Here is a 13,593-nt window from a genome sequence, read left to right as displayed (position 1 = left end):
TTTATTTGTTTCAACTGGCACGCTTGCGTTCCTTGCTCGCGAACGATCCTATACGAATGTTTTATCGAATATTATAATATAGTATGTGTTAAGTATACAAAGTCAATCTCGTGATCGTTCGTTGGCACGAAAATCGTTGGATAATTGTGGAAGTGGACACGATGCATGCGGATTATGTTTCAGCTTTGCATTTAAACCGATCTGTGAGTCGCGATCAAAAAGAGGTTAGATTTTTTTTATCAATGATTTTTTTTTCACTTGCTATATTTTAATATATAACTTACATTATATATTATGATTATATTTTAGAGATACGATGATGCTCTCGATTATGGAGAAGAGAGTATTGCAAAGAGTATTAGTCTTTATTTCTATTCCTCTAGATTGCATTATATTTTACGTAAACATATCAGGATGATTTCATTTATCTTTCATGGAGGAAAGTATTTTTTATTTTTATTTTTCTACTTTTCTATTTTTAGCCTATTTTTTATTTATTTCTATTTTTCTTTTCATCATGTGCGAAAAGGGCAAATTATTTGAATGTATCACGAAATTGGATCGCAACTCAGGAAAAGATTGCAAAAAAAACGCTGCAGGTGAAGAGGTGAAAACAAGAATAGCGTTTCGACACGTGAAAAAAATCTCGTACGCACGAAATCTTAAGGTATCTGCCTTTCGTTGCACTCTCTCGTTCAAGACTGTACCAACGATGAAAGTTCAATCGTTATCGAGGAGTTCGTATATACACAATTCTTCGAAAAATCTTCGACAATGGGAAGAAGAAGATGAAGAAGAAGAAGAAGAAGAAAAAGAAGAATCACGAAATTGTCCGTGAGAGAGACAATTTCGAAGGCTGCTTTACAACTAACGAACGCTGAAAATTTTTCGATTGTTCGGGAGAAGCATCGTTTACCACCAAAGAGACCAAAAAAGCAATTTCGTTCTTCGAGACTTCATTGTGTTCAAATCGCCAAGATACAAGTCTGACTCTGAAGCACATTAATTAATCGTTTAAATATTATATTAAAAAGAAAAAAACAAAAAAAGTAATATAATAGAATGATGATGTGCCGCTGATGTGAAAGGAAATTGTATAATCAATCGCAAATTTTTTCTATGAAAATTTAGATTAATTGATTACTTCATTGCAACAATCTCACTTCATAGAAAAAAAAAAATATACATATACATATATTATATATAAAACGAAAGAGGATGAAAGAAGAATGGAGGAAAGGGAAGAACAACGATAGAAGTGATGCTTAAAATTTGCGATTTGGAAACGATCAAGTGAACCGTGTGTGTATGTAAGTAGCTTGGAGCGGCCTTGTTATAGTCAACAAACACCCTGCACACACTCGCAGAATATTTTTAGTCGGGTCTCGATGCACCCGATTTACTTGCCAGTAATAACATTTAAACGAATAAATTCTCACACTAACGTATATCTATCACCGCATGATGTATTTGCACATATCTTCGAAATATTAAGTAGTAGCTGTAAAAACAAATTTTCGAGGAAAAATGAGGGAGGGGGGAGGAAGGGATATTTTGAAAAGTGGAACAGTGTGACGAGAGTCGGTGTGCTCGAAGAGGAGGCTTCTTAACCGAATAGAATAATCATATCCAATTGATATTTTGATTCTCTGAAATGAGAAAGCTCACAAACGAATTGCAACTTACTTCATTGAACCATCATTTAAGATAGCAATGATAATTTAGCATTACCTTGGATAATTTCTTTGACATCCATTTATAAATCACGTAATCATAGCATAGAAGAGCACAGTTACTTTCAAATATCGAGTTCCTGCTAAATTATCACGACAATGTCTTGTCAATACTCTGTCTGTATTTGAGATGAGACAAGTTTTCAAAAAGAGGAAAAGAATAAAAAAACTATGAGAAATGGCTGAACAGAAGGAAGTATATATATATACACATACTCTGGTAAATCTAATATTTGGATAGTATAAAAAAAAATAAAAAATAAAAAAAAAACGATCGCACCAAGTCGATTTCAATCGAGATAACTTTGTGTACGTTCTAATTAAGCTAGTAAATTTTACGAGCGACGATATATTTCATAAAATATTTTTATGATCGACGAAATTATTCGAGGAGAGAATTTAAGGAACAAAGCGAGAAGAAAGGTTTGCGATATATATATATATAAATAATTTAGACATATACGTATACATGTGTCTTTTAAATTAGTAATTAATTTCACGGACTGTTTATGTACAGATACATAACGATTACGATATGCGCTTGAATTAAGTGCAGGATTTTATGTGCTTCATTGGAACACCAAGATTCGTTGATTCTCATGACATGTTTCCATCGTTTCCATTGAGGATGGGAAACTCGAAACTTCGAAACCTATATAATAATTATCTTGATTAATACTTAATTTTATTTTCATCAAGGTAAGACATTAAAAGATGTTTACTATAGCCTTACTACAATTTAAAGAATTTCTCAAATCAAAATTTATTATGTTTTAAATAAAAGTTTTAAATAAAGTTTTAAATAATGTTTTAAATAAAGTTTTAAATAAACAAAAATAAACAAAAAAGAATTCTTCTTTAAAAAGGAAAAGAAAAGAATAAAAGGAATAAAATAAGCATTTTAGGTTTCTGAGACCTTTGAGAGTTCCACCAAATCAAGTTTCGAATTTGAATTTTTAAAATATCAAATCTCGACTCATCTCTTCGTGATTCATCAAAAAAGAGATTCATCACTGTTTTCAAAAATTCTTTATCGTGTAACGATACTTATATTATAACAACGAGGGATGACAGAGACGAATGGAACACGGTTTCAATGAATGGCGATGTAAACGAAATCGTGGAACAATGATATAATGACGTTCTATTCCAATAGAAGGAAAATGAATAAAGAAACTCGTGATTTTCGTTTGAATCGTTTGAAAATCTAAATTATTATCACGTGTGAGTCGAATTATTATGGTGGACGTATCACGGCCGAAGAATAGAGGTCGCGAATGTTTGAAACATACAGGAATATTTAATAAATGATGTGCTTCATATTACGAAACATAAATCGATGTTTAGGCTTAATCCGTAGGCGTTAAGACTGCTCTCGTTCGTGTGTGTTAAAAAGAAGGGAAGTAGTGAACGAGACTCTCGATTGTTGGATTAAACGTATTGTCAAATTTAGAGATAATTGCTCGAGAAACGATCGTGTCGATCTCAGAAAGGCTGTTAGAATCATATTTCATGTTTTCTATTTCATATAAATGGTAATTATCATAAAAATCTGGATTCGATTCATTTTATACGCCCAGACTATTGTTGATGATTGTTTTTTTTATTAAATAATTAAAATATTGTATGATAATTAAAAAAATTATATCTAATCTATTTGAAAATAATTATATATATATATATGAAATAATATTAAATGCTGTTGCACTGATCTGATATACATTTATAAATATTAAACAAAACGGATAATATTGGAAAATATTACTACAACAGAAACTGAATATGTATGTATCAGTATCTCTTAAAAAATTATAAATATTTGATTAAAATTTGGCATATATCTGCATAAATCATTCAAAATATCATAAAAACGTGTACATACCAATTACCATAACATAAAAAAAAATCAATCAAATCATTTTTTACATGTATCCATAATGTATCTCCTTTAAAAATTGTTTAATATTTAATCTTTGAACGTCAATTGATAATCATCGTCTGGACGTGTTGAACGAATTCAACCACATGATCATCATATATGAAATATCTATATCATTGTCGAAATTTTTACCAATTTTCTCATTGATGGCTAAATGATAATGATGCGTATGGTGTTCTTTCCAATGGGGCAAAAAAAGGCGACTAATCCTCGCTTGTAAATGTAATATTACGATATCATCATTTCGAGCATACGAGTGGATGCAGCTTAGTTAAACAATCACGTTTTTTAATGTAAAAATCACTGAATAATTGCGATCAATTTCATTATCAGTGATCGTTAATAATAATTATAACTGTAACGACAATGTAAGATTAAACGATAATATTACGTAACTAATGTAAGTTGATATAAATTAAGGAAACATAGAATGTGGATAGATAATGTAGCGTTCGTTTCGAAGAATTGTCGAGCAACAATTCACGCAATGCAACATTTATTTTCTTTCATAGCCAATCAGTGTGATTTTCAAGTCGAATCCTTTTCTTTTTTTTTTTGATCCTCGATTAATGAACTCGAAACAATCTCTCGTAACATTTAACACGAACATGTAACAATAAATGCATAATTTAGTTTAATTTTCACTGTTTCGCAACAAATTGATTAATACGCATGCGAAAACAATTGATTTGTTATATAAAATAAACATATTAGATTATCTAATAAATTGTATTTTTCGTTTCATTAATTAAGGATCAACAAAATCAAAAATAAATAAGTTTCTTTTTTCTTTATTTTTTTTTTATTTTTTTTTTTCCCCCTCTCTTTTTGTTTTGCAACGAGCGATGAATTTCGAAGGAAACATATCGAGCAAGCGATACGTAGATAACTATTTTTTCATTGCCATTAATATATACAGCTGAAAGAAGTAAAAAGAAAAAAAAAAGAAAAAAAAAAAGAAAAAGAAGGGAAAGAGCGATTAAAACGACGCTAGAGACTTTATGCTGCTACCAAACATTTGTTTATTGTCGATACGATGTCCCATTTCGCTGAGATTTTCTCCTACAGTGAAATAACGTTTGCCTTAATTTGTAAAATGTCCGCTTCCTTTGCATATTATGTATATCTAAATATGTATATGTTAGGAAAGTTAGCAAAGACGAATAGTTTCGACGAGGAATAAGTAATATGAATAAATTTCTAGGCAAGCAAACAATTATTTTCAAACATGAAATAATTTGTAATAAAATAAGGAAAACGAAATGGAAATATTTTCGGGAGAAACTATGACTGCGTGAGATTTGGATTCATCCTATGTTCTTGATGAATATTGGTTTATTCCTAATTATGAAATAGAAGATTATTAAAGATATCGTCATTGCAGAAATTATATATATGTATATATTTTTTTTTTATCATTTCAAATTGTAAAGTTATCGTTTCACATCTGACACTTCATGAATGTCTTAGGACATTGTATTTTTCTCCCCAAAATATTACTTCCATGATACTTGATATAAAGCGAATTTGGATAAGGTGCAACAAAGAAAACATTATTCTTGGTTAATTAGTAAATTTTAATTTTCTTACAATTCGTATATATAAAATAAAAATTTATTTATAATTGACGGATTCTATATTTTTGTTATAATTTTTTACTACAATTTATTATAAATTATTATAAATGTCGAAATTAACAATCGTATATATTTATTTTTATTCATTAAAAATAATTCTAATGATGAAAGAAAAATTTCTTGTTGCATATTGATATCCAGTTTAATATTAAGTCATTCAACGCACACACTTAGCTATAAGAATTTTTATAATGGTGCTCTATGAGATCATCTCTGCCGTCAAATGCCGATATCATCACACATCACTTTTTAATATTAAAACTTTTCTTTTTTGTCGTTTACGAAAGAAGGAATCGAAAGCTTGTTGCGCGTAATACATCTTCGGCTTATTCCATAGAACACCATGGTACACGCCGAATACTTTTATTGTAAATATTGATATGGAAGAAAATGCAAAAGTGATAAAAAACAGGGATAGAATGAATTAATTAACATGCAATTAAAAATTTTGTTAGTCATCGTAAATATTCGATGACCATAAAAAATAATTTTATCATTTTATAAAATAATAGTTTAATTATAAATTTGAATACTGAAATTTATTAAAATGAATTTTAATTAAAATTATTCATGAATAGTTTTTAATCCGAGTCTGATAATAGCAATTGCTGTCAAAAAAACTTAAAAAAAAAATTTATTAAAATATTTTATGCATAAATAATTAACTTCTATGTTTTTAATTTTTTCTATTTAAATTAAAATCAAAAATTGTATTGAATGAAAATATTAGTTTCATTAATTATAATCCTTTTTTTACAACTAGAGTTATTTATCTATGCATGCATATAACCTGTGACTAAATTTAGTCACGAAATTCAAGATTATTAGATACGAATTAACAAGGCGCTATACGTCACACAGAAATTTTAAGAAAAACGGCTTAATGCAAAAAAGTTTTGTAAACGGCATGAATTCGTATTGTCGATTAATACACGTAATCGAGAAAGTTTTATCGATAAGCTTAAAACTAGAGATAATTTATGGAATAATGATAAAACGTTCACGATGGCGTAATTTTTCATCGTTATATCCATCATAAATCTATTCAACATTGTTTCCATAATTCAATTATTAATAGTTACATATCATTTTATGATAAATTTCAAAGATAAAAATGATTCTAAATTTATATATATGTATGTACATTTCAGTTTTTTATTAATGAGTTTCTTTTCTAATAATTTAATAATATAGTCAAAGGCTTATGATTAATAAAGATAGCTCTCAAGAACCAACTGGGATAAAGCAAACTTTTGTAACGAAAAGTTTAGTCTGTTTTATCACTGCCAGAGAGCATTTGAAAAATAATATAGGCTTCCTAAAAAAAAAAAAGAAAAAAATACAAACATTGATTACAAGTATAGTTTATTTAGTATATGCATGCTTGAATTTTATTTCATGTAAAATTTTGTGCACAAGATATTTTGACATATATATTAATAAAAAAATAAAAGTAAAAAAAGAAAGTTTTAAAAAATAACCAAATATCGATGTTCCCTTTCGCCATCGTAAACGTATCAAAACTGCTACTAATGGCTATTATATATTAAAAATATTTTATCTGAAATATTATTATCTTGTCGCTTAAAAGTTATGTTAATCTGTATATTTTGTAAGTAAAGATTATCAATAGGAATTAATAAAGATACTATTATGACAAAAAATATAGTTCTAATTATCAAAAAATGAAGAGATATTAAAAAATATAAAATACATCACTTAAAATTTGAAAAATTAGTAATCATTATTTAATATAAATAATGAAATATTATCTATTTGAAACAAAAGAATTTATTATATATTACATTTCTTAATTAAATGTAGAAGTATGATAAAAATAAATTTTACTATAAGTGAGATCGAGATTTCATCAAATTAATATAATAATAAAAATTTCAATAAATAATAATATATTTTTGTCATTTACTATTTTATTTTTTATTAATAATATTAAAATATTAATAATAATAAATACATTATTTACACATTTATAAAAAATAACATAGAAATTAATATTTTATTTTTTTAAATAAATTTTGTTTTCATGATAAACTAAGTTTTTAATTTAAAGTATTCTATTTCATATATATATATATAAAATAAATATAAATATATATATATTTTTTATATATATATTATAATAACGTTATATATTACAATAAATTAACTATTATTTCATATTTTGATATTAAAAAATAAATATTTTTAATAATTCTCAATTTTAATTTATATTAATTAAATCGGAAATAAATGAAATGTAAAAATTTAGAAATATTTTGTTTTTTCTCAAATAAAATTAATTTTATTTATATTTTTTATTTATAATAAAAATATTGACAAATTTTTAAATATTTAAGTTTATTATTTATTTTATTGTTTTATCTTTATTATTTATTATTTAAATTTTCATAAAATGAAAACTGTAAATATAAAATTTATGTGCAATTTATAAATATAAATTAATATAAATAATAAAAATCTTAATATAATAATTATATGAATATAATTCCAGTACATGAAAACAAGACCTGGTATTTTAAGCGCTTTCGATAGGATTATAGAATCCAACGGAAAAAGTTTAATGGCTACCGATGTAATTGCAAATGGCTGACATGACGATAGAGGATGGGCCTTGATTTCGCATGCCCAAAACTAATAGTTCTAAAAATGTCGTGTAATATTGACACGTGCTAATTTTAATGGTGTTTCTTATTGAAATTATTGTCACTATTGTACGTGAATTAAACTTAAGTGGGGTAAGTGTAACAAAGTACGCGGGAAAAAAATGACTCGTGGCCGGAGACACGCGCCCTCAGTTAAACTCATCCGGTAACCGTTTCGAGGCACGTAAGCGCGTGGAATTTCGAATTAATCGATAGCATTGTGTTTGTACGTAGTCGTGATTGGAAAATATCGTTTATAATGTGAAATGTGTTACGGTATTATTGGGAAAAAATATTTGTATAAGCTATAACGTACATAATCATCGGAAGGAGGTAAACAATGAATCTGTTGGCGCGGTATCTATTGCACGCCGCGTGCTTTTAGTGTACTTCATTAAAGGTTCGAGACGATGTCGTGTAATTACAAAAAAAGTCTCACATAATTTTATCTATTCTTACTTTATATTGAATAATTCGTATATTGTTATTTCAACTCGTTATTAATAGTATTATCATAAATTATTAGTAAAATTAACCCTTTTGCTTCAGTATGTATGAAGTTATGCATTCATAGTAGGTATACATCTTTAACTGAGGAAAAAGAAAAAGGAAAATTATTTTATCGCAGATTTTGTTTATGTTTATGTAATAATCATGTTATTTATTATAAAAAAATAATTTATTATATTTTCAACGACAAAATTTTGTAAATTTTTTATTTATTTTTGACAATATAATATTATTATAAATAATATTAAACAATGAAATTTTATTTTATTTATTAATAATAAAATATTACATATAAATATATATATATATATATAAATAGTGTTTATTTATATGATATAAAATAATATTTTATATTTATATTACAATTATATGCTTTCAAATATTACATGAATATTACACAAAGTAATATTAAATAATTACATTATATTTAATATTTTTTATATTTTATATTTTTGTACAGGAGAATTACATAATAAAACTTCTCTATTAAAAAGTAAAATAAAATAAAAATGCCTGCTGTAAGCATTTGTGACCCAGTTGCGGCTACACTTCGTCGTACTTTAGACACTAATCAGTCCAAAACATCAGATGAATTGTCAACAAATTTAGTTACCAGTGCATCAAGAATTCTTCAGTCAGAAATTCAATATAAAGAAGTGGATGATTATCAAACTACGATTTTAGATCAACTCAAAGCCAAATACATTGTATTAAGTTTACCAAATTCTGAAAGTTTAGATGAAAAAATAAAAGATGGAGTAAACTATACAAAAAAGAATGAAAGAGGATGTAAAGGACCCAGTTTGCCAGAACCAACTATTACCTTATATTCTCCAAAGAAAGTTAGCTTAGGATGGAAGGGTACATTTCCAGTTGGAGCTGGCATGTATAATGTTGGAAATACATGCTATTTAAATAGTACTCTCCAAGCTTTGTTTCATGTACCAGCTCTTGTTAATTGGTTATTATCAGATTCTCATCATACGTCAAAATGTGAACAAAATGGTAAGTTATAACAATATATAACTTACTTTTTCACATTTTTCAAATTTAAAAAATAAGATTATAATTCCACAGTTTTGTATCGTATTTTGATAATAGGTTAGTTTTAGATGGAGGTGGAGAATGCCTTACATGTGCAGTGGCTAAGACTTTACAATTTAGTCATCAAAAATCAGGATGTGCCATTAAGCCATTTTACATATATAATAAATTAAAACGTAAGTACATAAAATATTTATAAAATATTAAAAAATTGTTAAATCTTAAGTTAAAATTAATATCTAATCTTAAAGTTGTTAAATATTTAACAATGTAATTGTATTGATTTTGATTTTTTCATCAGTTATTTGTCGAACCATGGTACCAGGACAGCAAGAAGATGCTCATGAGTTTTTACGTTACTTATTAGAAGGCATGGAGAAAGCTTATTTAGCAAGACACAAAGCTAGTAAACTAGACAGTTATTCTAAAGAAACAACACCTATTAATCAAATTTTTGGTGGTTATATTCGTACTGAAGTGAAATGTTTACAGTGTCGGCATGTTTCTACAACTTTTCAACATTTTCAAGTATATATAACATACAATTTTTTAATAGCAACATCTTTAATTATATATAATAAAATAAATGTAATTTTTAAAATTTTTACAGGATTTATTGGTTGATATACGTAAAGCAAGTACTCTGGATGAAGCATTAAGTAGTTATTTTAGTCGTGAACAACTAGATAATAATGATTATAAATGTGAAGCTTGCAAAAGAAGAGTTCCTGCTACAAAACAATTTAGCTTAGAAAGACCCCCTAAAGTGCTTTGCGTACAATTAAAAAGATTCAGTGTTCTAGGAGGAAAAATATCTAAACATATAGGTTTCAAGCAAACTATAGATATGGGTCCTTATCTTTGGAAAGAACCAGGAGAACCATCACAATCACTTACATATAAACTCATGTCGATAGTTACACATATGGGTCCATCAGTTAATTGTGGACATTATACTGCAGTTGCTAAAGTTTCGACAGGCCAATATTATTCCTTTGATGATTCTTGTGTATGTATTAACAACATTTGTAAAATGCGAGAATATCTTATTAATAAAAATATTTTTTTATATAGGTTCGTCCACTTAGTTTGAGTAATGTACTTAGTACAAATGCTTATATAATGATCTTTGAAATGGAACAACAAACACAATCTCAAATTCAAGCACAACAGACTCTTAAATTAAATGGTACAATGACTATAAATAACACATTATCTTCATCAGGAAATTCTATGAATAAAACTATAGCTCCCAAAGCATCAACATCTGGATTACTTTCATTAAATGGATTAATTAATGGTACATCAACTAATAAAGATACTACGGAAAATTTGGAATCAAGTATGCAGATATCGATAAATAATAATTCAGGACTTCAGTTTACTACTCAAAAAAATACAAGTTTTATTGGGCCGCAATTACCACAAAAATTACAAGATAAATCTCAACCAAGATTGATTATGCTGATTAAAAATGGAAAGATTTTAAATGGAAATAGTTTAGTACCTTATGATGGATCTAGTGAAGAAGAAGATATTAATTCTATTGGAACGTTAAAAAATCATACAAATTCAAATACTTCGGTAAAAAAAAACATTTCTGTTAGTACCACTAATGGTACACAAAAATGTTCTTTAGTAAAAAGTAGTTCACCTACTGCTAAAATAGTTCTTAATTCAAAAGAAGTACAAAAATGTACATCTAAGACAAACGGCAGTAGTGCTCAGAATCAAACAAATATAACACAATGTACAAAAACACAAAATGGTTCTAGCTGTAGTACCATTACAAGTACAATAAAATATCAAAATGGTAAATCAGAAGCAAATGGTAAAACAGAAAGTGGTAGTAATAATAGCAAAAGTAAGTGGCATCAATCAGTTAGAGTAAAAACAGGACAAGACGACAAAGTGGTTACAAAGGCTACAAGCAGTAGTATAAAAGGTTGGCAAGTTTCAAAAGATACATCATTCTCACCTACATCAACTGCAGCACCAAATGGATGGTCCGTGACTGATAAGTAAGTAATGTTCTGTTTTTGATGTAATATTATTAAACAAATATTGTAATCATAATAAACTAGCATCATCTTTTTTATTTTCATAGAGAAGATGTTCATAAAATTAATCAGAATAATAACACGCCCAGTGCTGCAGCTTTAAGAAACTTTAATGGGACAAATCGTTCCGATACTGTTTCTCATTTATTAAAGATGTCTCATCGTGGTTATGGCAGTTCTTCGGGTCAGTACAACAAAAGAATTTTATTCAAGAATCCATTGAATCCAGCTCCTTTTTCCACAAAGTCCCCATCAACCCATTGTGCGTCCATGCGTCTTAAATCCAAAAATTCTACATAAAACAATAGAACAAAATGTACAAGAAACGAAAATTCTTGTTTGCTAAAATGTTCTAAAATTAAAAATTCTGTCTATTTATGATCTTAACAAAAAATTAATATTTCAATACTTTTAATATTTTAAGTTTATAAGCTTCTCAATGATAAATTGTAGATATTACAAATCGTAAAGTTTTGAGCTATTGTTAATTATTAAATTGAAAATATTTGCTTTGTTACACCTCTGTTACGTCAGTAGTAATAAAAAAAATATATTTTGTGATTTATTGAAAAAAATTATGTGAAGTGTTAAATAACACTATTAAAAGACAAAGTATTAAAAACTGTGTATAAATATTTTTATTTTAAGATTATCTGCATAATATGATTATTTTTTTATAAAACGAACTTAAACTTGTTTGTTTACAGTTATAAATTGGAACGGCAACAGAACACACTTAGATAGAGAAGTTGATAATGATAGAAGAGAAGAACGTAAACGACATTTCAATCCAGATGATGAAGAAATAGATCGTGGTCGAGTAAAGAAAGTAAAAGATCATCGAACATATGAAGAAAGAAGTAATACAGGATATAATCCTTTCCAAGAATATCAAAATGGCAAAACGTGGAATCGATCTCTCGGTGGTTATTATCGGAGACATTATTATAATACTTCCAACAATGCACGACCGCGGCATGGTAGAAATTATAGGCCTTCATATTACAGATATCATAATCATTCTCGTGCACATTGGCAGCGAGGGTAAAATAAGAAAGATAAGTTGTTGAAAAAATTTTCGAAAGCAATCTGATGTCGAAAGACTTCATTAGTTTCAATTGCTAAAGCAAATTATAATTTTTCAATACATTAAAGTTAAAATACAGGTGTGGCAGTGCTGATTTAGGTAATTAATGTTGAAAATAACTGTTCAACATTTTGCGTAATGAATCGCTAAACTGCATCATAACAATCTTGCATGTTCCTGACAGAGTTTTCATGTGCTCTATCATTGCTTGTAGCTTACATATGTCTATAGACATTGTACTACAATACATGAGGGATGAGTATCAACAGCTCTGCCAATCTTGTGTTCAGTATGAACAAAGCAAAATTTGTTACAGAATTGTACTATATGTGCGATGTTAATTTAGAAATGTGTTTAAAATATGTATTAAGAACGTATGTATGGATGCAATGTTTAAAAGTTTTGAATAGTATATTGTTAAGAGTTTGATAACTTTTTAGGTAAATTTTGTATGTTTTAGTTACGATCGTAAAATTATGTTCTTATTATTCATAATTTGTATTACGTAATTGTAGGACAATTTAATGTTCATATAGTAATACAAAAATCTTCAATAATTATTTTATACTAATTTTATGTTATTTGTATTACATTGATACTATTGTTGAATTAAAATTGTAAACGCGATATTTGTCACATGTACTCAATAAGTGTCCATACATTTTCAAACAAAAGAAATATTAATTATCAAAAAATAAAATTATGCATAAAAATAAATTAGTTTTAAAATTATGATACCAAAATTAAATGGAAGATACATTTTGAAAATTTTATGTTAAAGAACAAATTTCATTTATAATATAACAATCCGTCCTTTATTTTAATTAAAAAAGATACTCCTCCCTCTGAGCTGTAAGAGAAAAATTTAAGATTAAGCAATCTTGCTCGATCATAATCATTGCTTACTGGAAAAAAATATA

The 13,593-nt window shown here is 27.1% G+C and overlaps 1 protein-coding gene and 1 long non-coding RNA gene across 6 annotated transcripts; both read left to right on the top strand.

The window, feature by feature from the left end:
* Positions 1-1,583: 1,583 nt before the first annotated feature.
* LOC147656858 (uncharacterized) lies at positions 1,584-2,581 on the top strand. The gene is made up of 2 exons (XR_015293834.1): positions 1,584-2,156; positions 2,251-2,581. It is a non-coding gene; the product is annotated as an uncharacterized LOC147656858 (long non-coding RNA).
* A 5,297-nt stretch (positions 2,582-7,878) lies between these two features.
* Positions 7,879-13,390, top strand: scny (ubiquitin specific peptidase 36). Of its 5 annotated transcripts, none has more exons than XM_031920434.2 (8): positions 7,879-8,065; positions 8,943-9,487; positions 9,595-9,702; positions 9,828-10,054; positions 10,137-10,535; positions 10,601-11,547; positions 11,634-11,770; positions 12,294-13,390. In XM_031920434.2, exons 2-8 carry the CDS (start codon positions 8,992-8,994, stop codon positions 12,632-12,634), a joined length of 2,655 nt encoding a protein of 884 aa, XP_031776294.1. In that variant the 5' UTR covers positions 7,879-8,065; positions 8,943-8,991; the 3' UTR covers positions 12,635-13,390. The 5 variants fall into 5 exon arrangements, with proteins under 5 accessions (XP_031776294.1, XP_086769759.1, XP_086769762.1 ...); XM_086913633.1 differs by having other exon boundaries at positions 9,589-9,702; XM_086913636.1 differs by lacking the exon at positions 7,879-8,065 and adding an exon at positions 8,172-8,305.
* Positions 13,391-13,593: the final 203 nt, after the last annotated feature.

Source organism: Apis florea, unplaced genomic scaffold, assembly GCF_048593485.1.
Source record: "Apis florea isolate Af1SG1 unplaced genomic scaffold, ASM4859348v1 contig_3496_pilon, whole genome shotgun sequence".
NCBI classification, from domain to species: domain Eukaryota; kingdom Metazoa; phylum Arthropoda; class Insecta; order Hymenoptera; family Apidae; genus Apis; species Apis florea.
This window is presented reverse-complemented; position numbering and strand designations above follow the sequence as displayed.

Coding starts and splice junctions, on each gene's coding strand:
- scny (XM_086913633.1), top strand. CDS start 8,992: ATGCCTGCTGTAAGCATTTGTGACCCAGTTGCGGCTACACTTCGTCGT. Junction 9,488..9,588: donor GTCAAAATGTGAACAAAATG/GTAAGTTATAAC, acceptor ATAATAGGTTAG/TTTTAGATGGAGGTGGAGAA. Junction 11,548..11,633: donor GGATGGTCCGTGACTGATAA/GTAAGTAATGTT, acceptor TTATTTTCATAG/AGAAGATGTTCATAAAATTA.